The sequence below is a fragment of the Lynx rufus genome, unplaced genomic scaffold (genome assembly GCF_022079265.1).
Source record: "Lynx rufus isolate CCGP_SWC_20201006 ecotype Redwood Valley unplaced genomic scaffold, mLynRuf1.p SCAF_2, whole genome shotgun sequence".
In the NCBI taxonomy this organism is placed as follows: Eukaryota; Metazoa; Chordata; class Mammalia; order Carnivora; family Felidae; genus Lynx; species Lynx rufus.
This window is the reverse complement of record NW_025814834.1, coordinates 167,508,142-167,530,452: the sequence shown is the minus strand read 5'-3', so window position 1 is coordinate 167,530,452 and position 22,311 is coordinate 167,508,142. Positions and strand designations below refer to the sequence as shown.

Genomic DNA, 22,311 nt, shown 5'->3' with positions numbered 1-22,311 from the left:
AATGGGAAGCTGAAGACGCAAAGAACGGAAATGGAAAGTCAAAGAAGGCTGAAGAGATGTGACGCTTCTAAAAATGTCCCTAACGGATTGTCATGTGGCTTTGTTTTCAACCTGGATGCTTGAAATTCATTTCAGGAGACTGGTACCGTGGTCGTTATAACAGACTGTGTCTTATTGAGATGCGTGGGGAGGCAACCAGTCTAGAGACCACAAAACTACTATGTCAGTGTGTCGCAGAGCTCTTAACAAATACAGCCAAGCAATAACTCATGACCCCTGTATGGGCCAACACAAGCTGATATTCTTGCCATGATAGTTCGTTAGGGCTTTTATTTTCGATCTAGAAGAAAATATAGGTGAAAGCTAATTTGGTGTCTAAGGGTGAATGGAAACAGGATATGAAGTTTCCTCGTTACTGCCTGATACCACTGATTGTCTCTGTGGCTCAATTAGCCACATCTTGAAAGAAAAGGCAGCATGAGTCTGAATGCTCCTGGAAGGAAGCCCAGTTCTCCAGGTAAGGTTTCAATTGCTTTGTGGCTCAGCCAAGACCATGTGACCTTAGTGTTGGAATCCACCTGAGTATTCTAGGAGGTGCAGGGAGTCTTTTCTCCTCCATGCATATCTTTTCATCTGGGGAAGCTTTGAAGTCTCTCAGACATAGGGAATTTTAAGAGACTGGAAGCGTGGAGTTAGATCTCATTTTTAAATAAGTACTTTTAAAAGCATTATACAGTAGGAAAAAACTACTAGACTTGGAGTCAGACACAAATATATTTATTTATTTATTTATTTATTTATTTATTTTAATTTTAAAAAAAAGTTTTTTTAACGTTTATTTACTTTTGAGACAGAGAGAGACAGAGCATGAACAGGGGAGGGTCAGAGAGAGAGAGGGAGACACAGAATCTGAAACAGGCTCCAGGCTCTGAGCTGTCAGCACAGAGCCCGACGCGGGGCTTGAACTCACGAGCTGTGAGATCATGACCTGAGCTGTAGTCGGACGCTTAACCAACTGAGCCACCCAGGCACCCCAGACACAAATATATTTAAATATTAGTGTAATTTATTAACCAGGGGGTCTTACACAAGTCATATAATCTCTTCGAGCCTCTGGCTACCCGTAAAATAATGGATGAATGACATCTACCCAGCAGGATGAATTTATGGATTCAGTGACATGAGACGTGAGAGGGCTTACCATTGTAATTAGCACACAGTAGGAACTCTATTTTTTCTTTGCTTATTATTGCTAATGACCAAGTTCTTTAGTTTCTATTTCTGCTCCTGAAGTAAATGGGTTTTTATTTTCCTCCTCTACCCAGTTTTAAAAGCTGTGGGTCTAAAAAAGCACTGGAGCTGTTTGTAACAGAAACAGATGGATGACTAGAGCAGCCAGAAGAAAAATAGGGAGGCTCCATCAGGGAGACATAACAGAGGGCTCGGCTGATTGACTGTAATTTAGGACATCCATCATCATGGGTCCAAGGACAAACACTATGAATTCTAAGCCTGACTCAGGCTCTGATTCCTTCTAAAGTGTTAAATAACTCATTTAACATCTGACGAAGATTCACCACAATGCTTGGCATAGCTGGGTTGTCTCAGCCAAGATCATTTATTATACACTATCGTTACACATTAATGCAAAAAAATAATTGAGTTCCTACATAGTAAGGGACTTAACTTGGGTCTGTGATACATTTAGGCAGTCTATAAATTCCCTACACACAGGTTGGTAGATATATGTGCATGCCAGTATTTTATGGCGAGAGGATCCATAGCTTTGATTAGATTCTCAATGAAGTCTGTGATCAAAAAGAAGTTAAGAGCTACTGCTACATACTAACAGACGTTTCTTGTTATAGTTAGGACATTTTCATGAGTATGTTTTTCCTGGAATCCTAAAACATTCACCCTGATGAAAACAAGATTGTTTTTCACGCATTGTTTCTATGCATTATTTCTATGACCTATACTATCTTGTAATGGGACTTTACTACATCAGTTTCTCAACAGAACTCAAACATATTCCAGAATTTCAATTGATGATAAAACATGCTTGAATTTATAACATTCTTCTCCTAACCACGAACTTTCTCCATCATTCTCTCGTATTTCAAAAGACAAAATATCAACTGGTCATCTCAAACAATGAGTTCCTTGAGGATAAGGAACCAAGGCTTGGAGTTTTATCACACCCAAAGGCCAGGTAGCCCAGCAATCTCAATACATTACTTATAAATAAAACCTGCTCTATACTGGAGAGCACCCTTAGGCAGCTATGAAGCAGCAAGCTGTTTCAGGCATGACCTACCATTGGGCATAGCTGAGTGATAGACGATGCACCATAGTGGTAGTGGTGGGAGGGAGGGAGTTTGCTAGCGATTGATGGTTGAGAGTATTTGAAGCAAAGAAGCTGAAGTCACTGTCTCTAGTGCTAAAATGAAAACCAGTAATTCAGAGATAGAAATGGTATTCATTCCCCTCTTGCCTTTTGATTGTGTGGCTGACTCTATCCTATCACAGGGGAGCCCTAAAAGGCCTAGAGTGAAGCCCCCAGCACCCCACCCCCTCCTAACCAGGGGACACTCTGTCATAAAGATGCCTGATCCACCTCTTTAATTCTTCAGAGATGAGGCCAACTCAAAAGGTTAGGACTTGTTTGGCAAAGGGAGTATTTCATCCCACATGCAAACCACTGACTTAGTTGTATATTGCTCTTTGCTTTCCTGACTACAAACTTATTTTTCTGTAATACTGATAGCGATAGAATGGAGCAGACCATATAGAACAGATACTCCCAGGAGTGCTGGGAGAGGAGACTAGGGAAGCACAAGATCACTGGGTCTCATGAGCTAGTTTAGCAAGTGCATGGTCGGGGCACAGTGTGCACCAACTGCTCTCCGCTCAGCCTCCCAGCAGACATGTGTACATGGGTCAAGAGCTTGGGCCTTGGGTTCCAACAAGCCTGAATTTGACCCCTGACCCATCATTTACTATCTCTACCATGTTGGAAATCTGTGGTGCTTCTCTGAGAGGTGTGCCTCATCTGCAAAGCGGGGATGGTTATACCCACATAACAGTGTGGGGCTGTGAGTTCTAATGAGATAATCCATGAAAATTACATGATGGCATTTAACAAATTCTAGCTAGCCTTCTTCCACAGAATTTAATTTTCTAAAAAAATAATGTATTTCTATGTATAATATATGTAAAATGTAATGTATATTACATTTTGGAAATATAAAAAGTTAGGTTTTAATCTATTCTGTTAATGTAGATTATAGACATATATTAATATATTTAATATATGTCTTTAATATATATGTAAAATATATTCTTAAAAATCAATATTTTTACATTGCTTCTGTTTCTTACGCAAAGACCAAACATAACTGAATCTATTTTTTGATGGTGAAGGTAACATTCTTGCATCGACTTGAGACAACTTTAAAAGTGCTTTTTATATGTATCATTTTTAGAATCCCGATTAACGCCCCATGCTCTACTTCAACAAAGTCATCAGGCACTGTTCATTGGGCCGGTGGCCCCAAGATAAAAGCCCTTTCCTTCTCCAGACAGTGTGATGCATCTTTTCGTCTTTGGCAGTTGCCCTAACTACCTATCTTTAACTTTGCCTCTTTGACTCATCTATTTGGCTGCTGCCCTTCTGGTCTGGAAAAGGAGATCAAGAAGGATGTTCTATCTGTCCTTAAAACAAGAGGGAACAGGCACTGAGGGAGAGTCTGAGGGTCTCTTCTGTGTTATATACACAAGTGTGAGTACACTTTATTTGTGCATACATATCCAAGTGTGACACCTTCTTTCACCTTTCCTTCTACTTCTTCATTTACTTTGCTGCATTTTTAGGACTTTGGCTGTATCTATGATTCATGCCCTTAGATAAGTAAAGATTTGCAAGTGAGTATTTAGTGGAGGTTCTTTTCTCAGTGATGGAAAAAGTCTTCACCTGAAAACTCCTTGTTCAGTTGCTTATACCAAATAATGATGGAGAAGGTCATTTTTAGCACTCAAGTCTTTGCCTGGCTTGGAACCTTTTTTTTCAATTCAGTGAATGTTCACTGACTATCTGCTGTGTATGTGGCACTGAATTAGGTTCACAGATGGGGCACAAGATGAATAAGAAGTGGGTCCCGTTCTCAAGCAGTTTAAAGTCTAAGAGAACAAAGATAATGTAAACTGTAATAGGAGGCAAAAATTTGGTAAGTTCTATAATGAAGTCGCAAGTGAAGTTTGGAAGAACCCAAGGGGGGAAAAATTCAGTTCTGTAGGAAAACTTGGTACAGACATAGGTGGGCACTTCTGAGCCAGCCTGAGGATGGGTGGGTTTCTGTGGGTATAGTTTGAAGAAACGGTCGTCCAAAGAGATAGACCTCCAAACAGAGGCTAACACGTAGGTCATGAATATACTTGTTTAGGGAATGAGGAGAATGTTTGGTTGCAGAGCACAGTGTTCAAAGAGTAATGATGACAGATAAAACTGGAGAACTATGAAAGACCTGGTCCTAAATGCCACACGAAGTAGGGAGTTCTGTCTTCTGATGACTTCAGAGCAGATTGAATTCCACTGAAATCACTGAGGTGGGCTGTACTTAGACTAAGTGGCTGAGGCGAGAAGGTGTGTGCATGTGTTTACGTGGCCATAAAAAAGAAAGAAAAAAAACGAGAGCTAGCCTTGGTTTTCTTTTTAAAAAAAAATTTTTTTTAACATTTATTTATTTTTGGGACAGAGAGAGACAGAGCATGAGTGGGGGAGGGGCAGAGAGAGAGGGAGACACAGAATCCGAGACAGGCTCCAGGCTCTGAGCGGTCAGCACAGAGCCCGATGCGGGGCTTGAACTCACGGACCGTGAGATCATGACCTGAGCTGAAGTCGGACGCTTAACCGACTGAGCCACCCAGGCGCCCCTAGCCTTGGTTTTCAAGGGAGTTTCAAAGGAGAAATATCTGGGGCAGCCTGACTAGTGTGCTGGCAAAATTTTAAATTAAGCGTGTAGATTCTGTTATAAATGTGACTGTTCCAGGAAGAACAAAATACATTTGTGAAACGTACCACATAATTAGCTTAATTCAGATTCAGCATTTGTATCTTGGCATTTCTACAGATACCATTTCTAATGACTTTTTTTTTCTGTTTTGTTTTGTTTTCTATTATTAAAGTCACCTTTTACTTTCCTTGTCTTTGAGGTTATAGTCTCATAAAGTGAAAAGTCTTTTTAGAGTACTTAACAGAAAATTTAATCAAAATGCTAAGCCAGAACTCAGCTAAAAAAGTATTGGCGTCATTGGAATTGTGATTCAGATTGCTAGGGCAGTGCCATTCAGCCAAATAGGGGTTCATGACACTATTCTAGACATTTAGAAAGTAATGAGTTATATTTATCATTGAAGTGGAAACAAAAACATATTCAAACATAAAGCTACGTGGTAATTTAGAGTACTAGAGAAGATGGTTATGTAGTTTTGTGTTCTCTCTCTCTACATATATAGGTACACATATTTATATTTTTATATTGGTCTATATATCATACACACGTATTTGAGCTGAAGTAAAGCATGAAAGTTGGAGTCCAGTCCCCTCTATAATTCTCTGTGTGGCTGTGGGCCTATTGCTTTAAACTCTCAGCGCTTTAGTTTTGCTGATCCAGTACCAAACCAAATGTTGATGTCCACTCTGCTATTCTGTGACTTAATTACCTGTCAGTTGTGCTGTGTTATTTCCTCTTTTTTGTCCTTTAACGGAAGCTGATTAAAACCCCCTTCCAAGAACAAACAAAAATAAAAATTGGCTTAAATTATGATTTGGAAGTTGGTTAAAAACCTCAAAGCCTTCTTAAACCATTACCTTTAGGGGGGAAAAAGTAATTCAGCAAACCATACCATAGATTTTTATTAATCCAAAAAATTTTAAGAATTTAACCTGGGATCAGTTTTATATTCAGACTCAATTTTTAGAAAATAATGATGTGACAAGCCATTGATTTTGCTAAGAACATTATTTGTTAAGCATGATTTATTTAGGTTTCATAGCAATCCTATGACATAAGATCCATTTTATGGATGAGCATATTGAGGTTAAGAGAGGTGTAAATTTATTCAAATTAGCACAAGTAGCTAGTGGCAGAACCGGTTAGTTATGTGGGACTAGAGCTGCAGAGAAGTGATAGCATCTTACATCCATGCGGGGATTGAAAGAGACAGCTGACTTCCAAAGAACCAAGTTCCCTTGCCAGAGTGCAAAGCTTTTGCTGGGGCGTGGCTTCACAGACTCGGACTGTTTTTCAGCATCTCTTACATCTAGGTGAGACTATTTGGTATACAAGCCATGCTGTTCTGGCCAGTGGCATATAAGCAGGACTATCTCTTTCCTGGCTGAGGTGGTAAAATATCTGAGATAGCTTTCTCATATTCTTCCACAGCAATCTTAGAGACCATGTCTTAAAGGTGACAGCTTTATGAGATGGAAGGAGCCTAGGTGAACAGATTGGAGATATATAGATATAGATACAAATACAGATATAGATATAGATATAGATAGACACATATTTGATATATATCAAGAAGGATTCATATATATGAAATTGAGCTAACAGCACTCCCTGATGGATAGGCTATGGAGAACAAGGGAAAGGAGGAGTGCAAGGTGCTTCTTAGGTTTCTAGATGAAGCATCTTGGGGGATGATGGTACCATTTTACTTGGAGAGAAACCCCCTGAAAAAGAAACTGGCTTGGGAGGAAGATCAGCTTTCGATTACCCATGCTTCATGTGAACATTTGTCATTATCTTGTTAGACTGGTGAAAAGTAGGCAAGATTTTATAGAATCTTACAGTTAACATATCCAACAGAAGAAACCAGAAAATATACTAGAAGGTTTGTGAGGGGAAATGCATTTTCCTTCCCTTTTCATATTAACAAGGAAAGAGAAGAACCTTACTATTTTCACTGGATTGGATACTATACTTTTAGATGATATATACTACCACAGTTTACTGTTTTTCAACCCCCAATTAAGATGATAAAAATAATCACACAAATAAATAATGATATTGCTTTCTGCTTGGGTAGCATTTAATTTACATATCCAAATCCATTTTCTCGTTTAAGACAATAATCATGGGAAGCAGGTAGTTTACAGGTCAGGAAGCTGAATTCTGGAGAGATTGATCTTTTTTTCAACAACACATATCTGGTTAGTGGTAAATCTACAGTCTGGTTTCGGGACTGACTGCAAATGTAGCACAACTCTGTGAGGGGTTTGAGTTCAGGAAGTATGGAGGTTTCAACAGAAGGCTCTTAATTAGGTTGAATCTCAATTAGGATTATCAAAAGTGATATATTTATATACTGTCACAAATGGTAAACTCTTAAGTGGTAAGAAATGTTCAGGAATTCAGGAAATTTAAATATTTTGGTTAGAGTTTCTATACAGAACCTAACTCAAATGTTAGTTTTCAAATAACTAGTGTAGCATAGTACTCAAGAACAGTGTAATTTTATCTCTTGATGATGTAGAAGAGACTCATTTCATTTATTTAGCATATCATAGTGACATTAAACAATTTAATTACTTTTGGAGCTTTCTGGAACAAGGTAATAGATGATGTTACTTTCCTTCTTGAATACTTTCTTTTTTTTAATTTTTTAAATATTATTTTTGAGAGCGAGATAGAGTGAGAGTGGGGAGGGGCAGAGAGAGAGGGGGGCACAGAATTCAAAACAGGATCCAGACTCTGAGCCATCAGCACAGAGTCAGACGTAGGGCTCAAGCTCATGAGCTGTGAGATCATGACCTGAGCCGAAGTCAGACGCTTCACCGACTGAGCCACCCAGGCGCCCCTCAAACACTTTCAATGACTGCCTGTTGCTCTTAAAATCTAAAGTCTCTAACTTGACCTTCAAGAACTTGAATGATATGGCCTTGCACTTCCTCATCTTATGTCACTCTTCACACCAAACACCACAAAATTATGCATACATGTCATACTGATGAAGAGATAAACAGTTAAAGTGGGTGGCAGCTACTTAATTGAAGGTGGGTGTTTTAGGGTTACTTAGTAACTGATCTGTGATCTCACATTATTCAAGGGTAATATTAGATACAGTATCCCTAGACCAGAAGAATCTCTGGCACATGACAGATATTCAGCAGGTTCCTATTCTATCAACCACTGAGTGAGAAGATGAGGAGGTCTTCTGATAGTGATCACAGATAGTCTGGAACTTGCACGACTCTAAGCATGACTCTAAGCACTGAATAAAAGGCTAGGGTTGTATCCCTGGCCATTACTGGGATATTGGTGAAGAGAATACTGACCAATATGGAAAAATTGTCATTCTGACCTTGCTAGGTAAGAATGAGGATCTAGAACCAAAGAATCATTAGTAGAATAACAAACATCAATTTGAATGTTTAGTATATAAGATTTATAAGTATGACCATTTAGCCATGTGGAGGGGATTGCTTGATAATTCTGCAAGCCTACCAAGGGTTAATTTCCCAAGAGCATTAACTTGATATTTTCTGCCTCCAATGAGAATAGACAAAAGGGGATCAGGTTTTCATTGCAATTTGATAGATTTATATTATCCCACAGGAATAATTTCATGTCAATAAATTTTGTTATCTGTTAGGATTTATAGCCAAAGCATGGATGGTGGGACGACAGAAGGATGGATGGATGGAGGGCAGGTGAATAAATACATGGATAATCATGATCTTTATGACCCTTGTAAGTGGGATCCATCTACATACATCCCAGAGGCCTTTGAGACCTCTCAAAAGAACTTAGAGCTAAATTCTCTATTTAGTTCCCTTTTGAGACTTGTATTTTTTGTGCATGTTTATCTGATGACTGATCTTATTTTTTAAAAATATCTCCTTCTATATATATATATTTTAAGTTTTCAGACCATTTCTATTCTATTTTGGAAGTAGGCTTCATGGGCTCTTGGTAAGTGAAGTTGGCTAATGGCCTGTGGTGGGTTGGCTCTGCAGTGCCATGTAAATCTCCTTTCCCCTTGTCCACCTCTGTGCCTCTCCCTAGTAGGTTAGAATTAAACCACGAGAATTCTATGCAGAATGTGTTCCAGCTTTCTTTTTCAATTCACCTTTGACAAATTTAACTCAGAGCACTAAATGGCACATGTAGTAACAAGTTAGAGGTTTTACCAAAGTACTTGCTCTTTCCTCTCTGGATGAAATATAAAAAGACAAGGGCACATGAAAAGGATTTTTGTTACTGTCCAGTTTGCTTTCTTTGGGATGTATTCCCTTGTTGAAAATGGAGTGTTTTGGAAATGAAATTTGGTGAATTGTGATTCAGTGAATTTTTCTGTTTATGCCTCAAAACCAGAGTCCATCTGAACAGGATCATTAACTTTAATTTAATCTTACATGTCAGTGTCAGGCAGGGGAGGGACTGGAGATGGAGGGGAGAGAAGAGAGTCAGTGTATGTGGGAAGAGAGAATGAGAGGGAGGAAGGGGGAATAAGAGGGAAGCCATTTTATAGAACAAGGTTCTCATTGAACAGGTCAAATTAATTTTGTGTTTGAAGTGTTATTTTCCAAGCAAAGTATGTGTGTCTCCTCATCACAATGGAAGCAAGAAACTCCAAATTCAATATACCACTAATCCAAGTAGAGGTGACATTGGCTTATTCTCAAATCACACTGGGAAGACCAGCTGATTAAGTTCGTAATAGACTTGCACATAGTAAAGGCTTCATCAATGCTGTATTTTTATGCTACAGGAGATGGTTATATTTCCTGAAAAGACTGTGAGTCTTCTAATCCCCACTTATCTGTTGTGATAGATGTTACCAGATTAAATTTATTGAGACCAAGTTTGGTTTCTCTATTAAAAGTGTAATCCAAGAAAGCTCAAGATTTTGAAATTTTGATTATTACCGATTGATGTATTTTTATTTCTAGAAGAATAGATCTACAAATCAGGCATTTAGTTGCTTTTATGTAATCAGCTGAAATAACTGGTTCCCAAATGCTTTGTAACTATCAAAACTGCAAGAAAAGCAAGAGAAATCTGCATGTAGTGGTGCACAATATAATGTAGGTGTTATACAGGACTTTTATACCCATTTAAACTTTACCCAAAGCTTTTATGATGAACAGCTGAGAAAACTGAGACTCAGAGGTTAAGTTACTTGCCCCAGGACATAGAATAGACGACATTTGAATCCAAGTCTTTCAGAGCTCAACCCTCCTAACTTTCATTACAACTGCATACTCTTCCCAAGGATCTTTCTGCTTAAATCTTAATAGAAGTTGTTCATCTGCTTAAAATTCCTCCTAATTCTACTCAGCTCCTTCATTACATTAATAATAGCGTAGCAGACACTAAGTCTTTTTGTGGCAAATCCGTTCCGTGACCATCTTCTCTTTAACATTTTCTTCCGTGTCACCAAATGTCAAATATTTTTTTAAAAAAAAAAAAGTCATCACTGTTTTTAACTCCTTGAAGTTCTGAATTGCCTTCTAGCAATCTCCATTTTAGTGCATGAACATGAACTCTCACGTATCAAATCTGAATGTTAAGGTGCCATCCATCTCACATCCTTTCGCAGTCCAATACTAATGGAGGACATCATCAGGGTGCACATTTCTCCCCGTAGGCTCCCCTCAGAATGATTGGGTACCATCTTTGTGCCTATTAAGTACAAAGAACAACTGAATTTCCTTTGAGTCACATAAGAATGAAGGTAAAACATTCAGACCAAAGGGCACATGCCCATCAATTTTGGACAATTTTGATGAGAATTGCAAATATATAGAGCAACCAGCAAACATTTGCTGAGTGACTACCATGTACCAAGTACTGCCTGACACTGAACTTTCCTTTATTAAGCAGTTCCCGTATCTTATGCAGTAGTCTAAGTACTGAAAATCATAAACATAAAAAACCATGGGAAGGGCTGAACTCTGTCTTCACCTATCTTACATTGTTCTGTAAGACCCTCTGACAAAGAATCTGAATTGGATTATAGTACCTATATTTAAAACTTAGAGGAAGAGCTGATACGCAAAGAATCTTAATCTTTCCTGAGAGAAATACAGCGACCATCATAATGAATAGATATTGACAGTCTAGAGTTACTGTCAATATGCGGCATTATGCCCAGGACAATTAAATTTGTCTGTTTTATATTACTGAGACCAAGTGCTTGGCCTGGGTTCCTGCAGAAAATAAATAATTCCATTACATGTGATTCACCTTTGAGTAACCCTCCAAGCTGAAGGCTCAGCTGAACATTTACGTTATCACACAAAGAATAGATTTTGCAAACATTTATTAGGTGTCCTTATGTTCCCTGGGCAGCATACAAAGATTTAAACGTGCAAAATACAGTCTTCACATGTAAGAAATGTGCATCTTAATTTTCCTAAAAAGGTCTTTCAATTAAAAAAAAATCTAGTTGGTTTTTGTTTGTTTGTTTTTTAATAAGAGAGCAAAATGAATTGTGATGACTGACAAAGAGATATACAGACACGTGAGGAACATGGACTCTGGAGTCAGGCAGAAGGGACTCTGAAATGTGGTCTGTCAGCTACTAGCTGTGTGTTCTGGTACCAGTTACTCCTCATACTCCACGGTATAGAATCAATACGATAATAGCTCCCATCATATGAGGTTGTACTGGGGTAAGATAAAGAACTTCCTGATACATTCCCTAAACCATCGTAAGTACTTAATAATTTACTTCCGTTCATTTTTCACTATGATATGTGTTTTGGGCTAAATTGAGCTTTTTGATGTGCTCTTATGCACATTTTTCACTTAAAAATGTGGTGAGGCCTTAGCACACCACTCACCCTGCATTTCCATTCTCTGCTCTAACGCCTATGCATTCATTCAGATAGTTCCATCCTGTGCTGTTCGGGGCTCCTTCTTCCCTAACACTTCCGTTTGCACAAATGCATATCAAAAACCTGAACATCCATGGAATTGTAGGTTGCAAAGATCAGAAAAGTCATTAGTTTTTGTTTTAACCATTATAAAAACTTTGGCCATTTTTTTTTTTTTTTTACTTGTTAAACAGATATGGATGGTGTGTCCACCATGTCCCATGCATTGCTCTGGGTACTACAAGAAGCATCATGACCACCCCGTAAAAAGTTGCTTGGTTTTGGAGTCAGACAGAACTGGCTCAAATCTTGGTCTTATCGCTTGTTTGCTTAGTGATCTTAGAAGAACTTAATCCTTTGGAGTCTGTTTCTTAATTCATAAGATAGGGGGTTGGTGATACCTTCTGAGCTCATTGAAAGGGTTAGTCTGTGTGAAGTGCTTAGCACAGTGCCTGGCACATACGAGGTACTCAGTGAATAAGAGGTACCTCCCTTTGCTCTTAGTGATTGCAAAGAGAAAAACTGGGATTATCCCTCCAAACCTCATGCCCTGTGAGGACATTAATCTTATATTAAAAGTAACATAATGCCTCTTAGATTCTCTTTGCTGCAAATGACAGCTACCAATGTGTCAAATTGGGATTTGATCCCAAATCTTTGGATTCCAAAGAGGGCCATGCATTCTGCTCCTTCCCACCAGGTCTCCTGCTTGTGTTTCTGGGAACTGGAATCTTCATGCTTTGGGCGAGATACATGAGGGAATGATTTGTGTCCCTCTAAGAACTGTATTTTGCATACTGACTGACCCTAAACAGCTCACTGCCATCCCTCCTCCTCGTGCTCCTTCTTTTTTTTTTTTTTTCCACACCAGTAGATCACTCTAGACCCAGCTTTGTGCCCTGGCCTTGCATTGTCCAAGCTCTGCTCCAAAGCACTGTTTTGGGAAAGATAGGAAGTGGAAGAACCAAATATACCTCAGGAAGATGATCTCCAAAAGTACTGCCTTTTCAACAATTTCATAGGCAATACGCTTATACGAAGGCTTTAACACCACAATGAAGAGCTATTAGTGAAAGCAATGTGTAAGCAAGATGGTGAAATGAGTAAAGAAAGTAATCAAAAAACAATACCTTCAAAGGAGCTCTGTCTCTCAACAATCAAATACACAGAATATGCCCCCCCCAACCCCAGCAGGGCCCTCTCTCCCCCAGCATTAGAACCTGGCTTTGTCTTTGGCTCTTCTCCTCTCTACTGCATCCCTACATCTCTCCCCATCTCAGCCCCTTTACATTAGCTCATGTGATAAACCAGTTGCTGCCAATGTGCTAATAGGACAGTGACCATTTTACATGTGGATTCTCCTTGTTGTCCCACAGCTAGCAGTGGAATGGCAGGAATTCTGGACAAGGATAGAAAGGAGGATGTAACTGGCAGGACTCTCCACTTAGACTCCTCTATGGGAGGACGGCATCTCTGGTTAAGGCCAACAGTGTCTTCTGTGTGTCTGGGTCTCAGCTCCTTCCTAGAGGATGTTCACACCTCAGTTTCTCTTTCTGGACTCAATTCCAGGACGATTACCTCAACTTGTCCATCTACAGAATCAGTCTTCATTTCTAAGGAGAACAAAATTTCAAATGGGATTTTTAAAAATAAAACAGAAGACATAAAACCAAGCAAAAACCCTGTAGGTTCTTTTGACTATCAGATTTTGATGTTTGATCCAAAATTAATATAGAGTCCAAATTTTTCTTTTTGGAATTTCCCTCCGAACAATTCTGTTTTCAGTGTAACATTTAAAGGCTCATATTCAGAATTTAGCATTTGCTTAAAGAGTTTTTATAGAACAGTTGTACTCAGGAGAAAAAAAAATGGGTAAAGGTCATTATGTTCTGCTCTACTATTTCTTCTTCACCTGCAGAGTTGTATACTCTTAAAACCAGGAAGTTCCAAGGTAATTTGACTTTTTTTTTTAAATTATCTCAGGGAAGTTTCAGAGAACAACACTAGTAAACACAATTTGTGTTTTAAACTTAAAAGATATTTTCTTAAGTTAAAAAAAAAGACTCTCCAACTTTTTGGACCTTTCACAAGAAATATATTTTACATATGAGTATACTAAATGTTGTTTATCCATTTATCTATTGATAGAGAACAATTTCATTATAAAAATTTTTATTATTGAAGTATAGTTGATATAAAGTGTTATGTTAGTTTCAGGTACAAACATAATGATTTGACAATTCTATGTATTATGCAATGTTTACCTCAATAAGTATAGTTACCATCTGTCACCGTGAGAACTATTTCATTTTGAGGAGAATTTTATTCAGAAAATAATTGTAACTAAATGATCAGGCGTACCTTTATAGGTTTAATTGCATATATATAATAAGTGGAGCTTAGGGGCGCCTGGGTGGCTCAGTCGGTTAAGTGTCCGACTTCGGCTCAGGTCATGATCTCGAGGTCTGTGAATTCGAGCCCCGTGTCGGGCTCTGTGCTGACCGCTCAGAGCCTGGGGCCTGTTTCAGATTCTGTGTCTCCCTCTCTCTCTGACCCTCCCCCATTCATGCTCTCCCTCTGTCTCAAAAATAAATAAACGTTAAAAAAAATAAAAAAAAAAATAAGTGGAGCTTAAAGGCTTTTGAAGAAATTTCTTGTCAATTTAGAAAAGCCTGACTGTGAGAAATACTGTATATTTAGAAGCTCATGAGATACTACTGGGCCTAACCTATAGATTCAGGGTTCATCTATGTACATTCATCTATGTACAGATGGCAAGTGAAACCATGTGGGTTTGCCCCAGGGAGAGGGTATAGAGGACCATAGGACAAAATCCTGAAGAACTTCAACATTTGGGGAGCAATAGAGGTAAGGGAGCCTCCAATTTCCTCCCTGGAAATGATGATAATAAAACCTAACTTAGGCAGTTATTTGAGAAGAAAACACCTCCTACTTTTTCACATACATGAGTCAACAGATGTAAAGCAACTGGTGCCTGGCTTATAGGTAAGGCCTCAGTAACGATAACTAATAATATTACACTGATGAAACTTCTTATTCTATATTTTTCTTATGTTATCACTGTTGTCAATTTCTGTACTCTTTGCTTTATGTTATTACCTTGTAACATCATATCCAGGATCACCTATTTTGCCACCCTCTTAAAAAATCAGTCTATTTTTAATTTCATTGTTATTCCCAGACTTGACTAGCTCCTCTCGTAGTACCAAAGGAAACTAAAAGAATCTAAATTAAGTGGAGAGGAGCTAGAGGCACAGGCCAGACTTCCTGTGTGGCTGACCCAAGGCTGCAGTTCTGGATGCATACTGGAGGATGTTCTCACCTCCACAGCTTGGAGGAGAATCGTTCTAGCCCAAGATCATCAAGACAACAAAATTCTTTCCCTTAATATCTCTTTGTTTTGATATTGACAAAGGAATAGTTACTTCATTTCTTAAAAAACAAGTGATGTTTTTCCCTCCCATTTCTGGTAAAGAATAGTTGACAAATATTCATGACCCAACCTAAAAACAATTACAGAAATTGACTTTAAAATTGTCATGAAGTTCTGGAGTCAGAAGTGGAAAATCATTACTCCCTTTCAAAAAACTTATTTGAATATTTTTTTAATGAACTCTGAAACGTATGACCACACCTGTACATTCACTTTTAACACAGTTGGTATGATTGTTTCTTCCTGGATCTTCTCAAAGAGCTGTTAAGATACAAATAACTTCTACGTTTCATAACTGTTTGCTTTAGTCTTTCAGAGTTGTCTTCCTACTTTCCTAAATTTCTCCAACCTTTCCACTTCTCGAGGGGGGAAAATGTTTCCAATGCTTTCTCTTATTTGACAATTTGGTTAGTTCTGTTTTTCTGGAATGTCACATATTTGGTGTATTCCCATATGTATTCCGTATATAGAAAAGTATTCTAGATATGGGAAATGCAACTTTCAGTGAAATTAAAATTACAGATTGGCATAGCATTTTGTGAATGTGTGCAAATTCTTTCTTCCCTTATTATTGGCTTATTTGTTTTAGACAGAGATTGAGACACAAAGAGATAGAACTTGTATTAAGGTACACAATTTAAAATGATGCTGGAAATGAACTCTGTCCCCTGAATCCTGATTCTTTGCACTTTTCACTGGAAGATGGACAATTCATGGTGTTTGTGACTTAGTTCATATTGGCTGTTGTCCAAATTTGGTGGTCATAACAGGACAGAATCTATGGAAAACTACTATTGCCTGTTCTCTTACCAATTTAATACAAGAATTACTGGAATTTATGTGTATTTTCTGATCTGTTTGGTGGAACATGCTGTCTCTTATAGTCAAGTTATAGAAAGTAAAATGATTTGAAAACATAAAATAATAATAGCATTTATTTTAAAGTCCTATAAAAACCAGCAGTGATTGGTAAAATATAGCATTTACTGTGACCCCAAACCTGAATTAGAAGCATGGAAAAGCCAATTAAGAGGCCTGGACCCAAGAAGAAAATGATGATTGTCATTATGATATTTTTTCCCTATAAGAGGATAAGGCAATTAGAGGTAAGAAGCAAGAAAGTTTTTAACGATTAAAATTAAAAATGAGGGTGCCTGGGTGGCTCAGTCAGTTGAGCATCCCACTGTTGATTTCAGCTCGGGTCATGATTTCAGCGTCATGGGATGGAGCCCCATGTCAGGCTCCATACAAAGTGTGGAGAATCTCTCTCACCCTCTTCACCTCTCCCCACTGACACGTACTCTCTCTCTCTCTTTAAAATTAAAAAAAAATAATAAATAAAAATTAATGGGGGAAGGTGTTCCTAAATATTATGGGTGGGTAGTTTTAAATGTCAGTGAGTTTTCCTATAAACTCATGTGAAGAGTAATGAAGAGCTTAATGTGGGAAGAGATTTTTTTTAAACAAACATTGACATTTTAAAGACCTAAACACCTTAAATGGAATGACTATTAAAATGCAAAATTAGACTGAACAGAGACATTTTGGGGATCACATATGAGTAGAATCCTAAGAGCCAGATAATGAATGACTCACGTAAGCTGAGTGGTTTGGGCTGACTCACATGTTTTGGAAGAAGGTGTCACCAAATCTCTGATTCTGTCAATGTTTTTCCCTTTGTTCCACCTGTTAGTGCCAAACAAATCCTGAAATTTAGTGACTTTTCCAGCTCCAATTTGTCAAGAAGACTTTCCAAACCACCAATAACAAGTCTAAGACTTTGAAATATATAGGCATCTAGTATATCTGAATAATACTCACTAAGAAACATGAGCCATATATGTAACTATGGAACATGTAGGAGATAGGAATCCCAGACAGAGCCTTGACAGGATAGGAATGGAAGAACCAAGATTGGGCTTGGTTTCTCCAGGATGGAAGAAAGGAGCCTTCTTACCCCAATACTTCCTGAATGATGCTTCCTGGAAGATATTTTAAATCAACAAATGTTATCTGGTACCTATACTAGGTGTAGGGAACATACAGAAGGAATCCTTGGTCTGTGTCGTAGAAAAGCTCACAGCCTATGAGGGAAACTGACATAGGAACTAAGTGAAACAATTTGATAAATAAAAATATACCTAAGAGCAACATTAGGGGTCGGGGGGGGGGGGCACAGAATAGTCAGTTTCTTATACCTCTAGGGCTGAGAAGCCCTCACAGAGAAGGCTGGGCCTTGATAGATGGTTGAAATTCTAAATATCCGAATAGGAAAAGCACCTCAACCAGAGGTAAGAACCACTTATAGAAGAAAGAGATACTGGAGTACAGATGTTGGGGTATGTTCAGAGAATGGTTAATAATCCACAGAATTGAAGAATTAGAAAAAGATGAGATGGGACTGTGGGAGACAAAGATGTGTTCTGTCAATGTAGCTCTCTTGTTCACGTAATCTGTGCCTTGGAATGGTCCTACTCTCAGGATATGTCTCACCCAAAAATTGCTGTTTATATAAATCTGTGATATGGTTTCTTGACCAAGGACCTATTTAGTGATGAATAACAATAATCTAAGAGAAACTTGCAATCTTTTCTATATCTAGCCCGGATCTCCTTTGCATTCTTTACATTCTTAGATTGTTCAGAGAGCTAAGAACTTACAGTGCTGGGTCTTTGATAAACATCTGTTGAAAATAATAATGAATCATGTCCACGTGCACACACAGATACTTACATAAACTTTCACTGCTTTTTAAATGTTTGAAGTTAACTGGTGTGTTGCAACTTCAAAAATTTCGTTCACTTGGGGGCACCCAGGTAGTTCAGTCGGTTAAGCTTCTGACTTTGGCTCAGGTAATGATCTCACAGTTCATGAGTTGGAGCCCTGATACCGTGTACTTGAATGTTGCTAGGAGTGTTCAAAGAGGAATTCGATCTCCTTGACCCTTTGTTGTTTTTTCCACAGGATTGAAAAAACGTACAAGGAAGGCCTTTGGAATACGGAAGAAAGAAAAGGACACTGATTCGACGTATGTACTTTGGGACAGCACAGCGGCTCAGCTGCAGCTGAGGGACCACATGTGGCCATGTGGTGTGGTCAGCTGCACGGCAGAATGAAGCACCCGTTAAACCCTTTATTTGGCTAGAATCCCCGAAAGTTACAAAATGGGAAAATCAACAGTTGTTTGGATACAGGTGAAACCAAAGAGGGCTACATTTACTACTCACCTTTAGCTTTTCATCCCATATATTTTTATCATTCATAAATTTTAGCACAGTATGAGCGCTGCACTGTGTCCTTGTCCTCCAAGAATGTATAAATCATGGGATAAAATATCTACCATACCAAAGAAATATCTTCCATATAACAAAATGAGATAACATAGTTGAAATGCCTCCTATGGTAGCTAGTGCTTAGTAAATGCTCAGTAAATGGCAGTGGATGCTACTCTTACTCTTACTAATACAAATTAATATGTGGTCAGTTCCTTATGAGCAGTTAAAAATGAAATTTCATGGAAATTTGAGGGTGGGAAAACTCATGTTTGGACAGATGATCAGTGAAGCCTCAGAGAGGGAGGAACCTTGAGTTTGGACTTCAAGTAGGTGAGGACATGCATCTCATGCCAAGGGAACAATGACAGCCAAGGGAGAGAGATGGAAAAGTCCAGTAGGCATTCAGGACAAGATAGCTAGGACAGTTTGTCTACGTGACGGCTGCAGGTAAAGGTGGTAATGGGAGGCAAGGCTGGAAAGGAGACCAGGCCCAGATAGGAAGGGCTTTAAGGGCTAGGGTGAGGTGTCTGGGCTTCCTTCCTTAGGAATGGGCAACCTTGAAGCCTTGAAGCCTTTTAAACCAGATAGTGTAAAAAGTTTTCTAAGGGGAGGAAGCAATTTGTGTGTGTGTGTGTGTGTGTGTGTGTGTGTGTGTGTAGATATCGCTTGTTAAAATCGCTTGTTAAAATCTCTGGTTCTTACCTTTTCTGTATGCTTTTTCTTTTGGTAAATAATTATTTCAGGGAAATGACATTCACTCTAGTCTTGCAAGTTTTTCTTTTTTTAAATTTTTTTAATGTTTTATTTACTTTTGAGAGAGAGAGAGACAGAGCATGAGTAGGGGAGGGGCAGAGACAGAGAGGGAGACACAGAATCCGAAGCAGGCTCCAGGCTCTGAGCTGTTGCACAGAACCCAACACAGGGCTTGAACCCACGAACTGTGAGATCATGACCTGAGCCAAAGTCGGAGGCTTAACCGACTGAGCCACCCAGGCACCCCAGCCATAAACTTATTCTACCAGCAGTGATAGTTGAAGGACATGCTGTTTAGTATAAACCTTTGCTTTTCATGAACCCCTGCTCTCGAATTGGGTCATGCATCATTCTTGCAAAAGGCTGGGAAGTTGTTCTGGCAATTTACTGTCCCTTCAGTGTTAGGTAATGCTTATGTTCGTCTGCAATCATTGAAACCTTGTTGATGCAAACTGTTTTCAGGACTGTCACAACTCCCTGAGTGTTGCCAAGCAACCTGCTCCAGTAGCCGACCAGCTCCAACTATAGCTGATTGAACCTCCTTAGACAGAGAGTGGGGTCGGGACCAGAGCTTCCTGATTTGATCATCATTACAGTGGCTGATAGAGGAAAAGAGAGAGCCTGTGCTAAGTGGCAGGCCCTGTGCAGGGTATTTTTGTATGCACTGATATCCTTTTTAATCCTCACGGCGATTCAATAAGGTTAGAAATAATATCTCAATTTTAGAAATGAGAAATCAGTGCCAAAAGGGATTAAGTAACTCTCTGAAGGCTATCTGGAAATAAGAGTTGGAGCCAGAATTCTAGTCCAAATCAAGTGCCCATCCTCTGTCACCCAGAAGAAAAAGACTAGGTGGGCAAAATTTTAATCAAGACCTGTAGCGGAGTAAGAGAAAAGGCAGTAGCTGCAAAAGGGAACTGACACTTCTTAAAATAGCGACAAAGGCCCATGGTAGATGATTAGTTTTCAAATAGAAGTCAGTAAATGTAATGGGTTCTCTGCTAAAAAGAAAAGAAGATTACTAAAAATATATGTATAAAACTCCATAAGAGGGGGTTAGAAAATGCATTGATAACACATGCTCTAGCATCTGAGACTGAGATGTTAGCAAACATCTCTCCACTCACCATCCTAGGTCAGATTGTATAAAAACTTTATTCTAGATAACATTTCATGAGTGTTTACTATATTCGAGACACTATTCCAGGCTCTTCACTTTCTTCACTTCATTGAATCCTTTAATAGGCCTATGAGGTATATGCCATTTTCATAGCTATTTAGTAAATGAGGAAACTGAGACACAAAAGGCTCAAAGAACTTGCCCAAGGTTATGCAGTTAGGAATCTATGTTGACTGAATCCAGGCAGTCTGGCAATACAGCCAGTGGTCTTCACTGCCATGCTTACAGCCACCAGACTAGGAGACACAGGCTCCATTCCATCAATGGTTAAGACAGAGGCAGGATAGGACACTATGCCGCTATGTCCAATTACAGGGAAATGCCACCCCTATAGCTGCAATATGCATGAGATCAAGCAACCTCTCGTTTAGGTCGCCTATTGATATACCCTTGTACCTGGACCAATAGTGGGCAACACCACAGCCAGGCCTATCTGCAGAGCCTTGTCTTCATATCTATAATGTGTTGCCCCCAAAGACATCCCCGTGAGGATCAGTACCTTTGGATATATCCTACCCTAAAGGTGACACAATCATCTCTCTCTCAGTTCCTTCAGTACAGGTTTGCTATCCTGGTAAGAAATGCTTATTTTTTGCGGTATATAAATCTGAAAAAGGAAGTTTGCTTTGATGAATGTAGGGCAGTACCTTTCCTCTATGCTTTCTGTCCAACCTTGGCTTATTGGTAACCTTGGTAACCCCCTGGATTTACTCTCCTGTCTCATTCTTTTTACCATGAGCATGACTTCTTCATTATTTCTATCCTCTGATTCTAGCCTAGTGCCTGGCTATAAACACTCAGTATTCATTCAGTGAATTATAACTTTTATCAACTTTTATCTTCCTACACTTTGTTTTTCATGAAATTTCTTTGAACCAACTAATTCCCATAGCCAGGTTCAAAGACCCCAAGATTTCTGTCAACTCCCATGGATCTTTCAATATCGGGGTCCTTTCTGCATCTAGTCCATGTATCGCTGATTTACCTCTGCATCCCCACAGACACAGAACTGCTTACGAAAAATGATGGGCTCCCATCAAGTGTTTTATAATCTAAATGGAATATCTTGCTGAATTTGAAGGGGGTGTTAGTACGAAAAGGAAATTCCATCATGGAGCCCAGAAGATGGGCTCCTAACTCTCTGCATTTCTCTCCCCCTCTCTCCCTCCCTCCCTCTTCTCTCTCCTCCTCCCCACCCCATGAATCAATAAGGAATGTTGTTACTTGGTCCCACCTCCTAAAGAACAGTTCCAACCACACCAAACTCCGTTAAGACTTCAGAGTCCACCTCAAGCACTTATTAAGTTTACCTTCCAAACAATGCAGGTCCTCATCTAAGCATAACTCTGGCCTCCGTGTTAATAGAATAACATTTTTCTAGCTCTTTACAGAGTGAACTAAAATAGGAAGTTATAAAGTCACAGTGACTACCCTTTTATTTCTCCCTTCCTCTGGCTCCTCCAGTTCAGTTTCCCAAAGGAACAATAATAGTACTTGCTTTGAAGTCTAACATGGCTGCAAATGGTCAGTTTTGTGTTCTCAGTCATGAGACACCATGAAAGAGAAAAAAAAAACATAACAAATGAACAGTTTTGACTAGTTAGTATGGGCCAGGAACTAATTACAAGTTCTTTATATACTTTATTTTATTTTTTTTTAAATATTTTTTTTTCAACGTTTATTTATTTTTGGGACAGAGAGAGACAGAGCATGAACAGGGGAGAGGCAGAGAGAGAGGGAGACACAGAATCGGAAACAGGCT

The 22,311-nt window shown here is 38.9% G+C and overlaps 1 protein-coding gene across 1 annotated transcript in view; it reads left to right on the top strand.

Moving 5' to 3' along the window:
- SGIP1 (SH3GL interacting endocytic adaptor 1) overlaps positions 1-22,311 on the top strand; it is a 136,675-nt gene that overhangs the window by 5,730 nt on the left and 108,634 nt on the right. Inside the window, exon 2 of the mRNA XM_047082345.1 lies at positions 18,306-18,369. Coding sequence (XP_046938301.1) covers positions 18,306-18,369 — 64 coding nt within the window. The remainder of the gene's footprint in view (positions 1-18,305; positions 18,370-22,311) is intronic.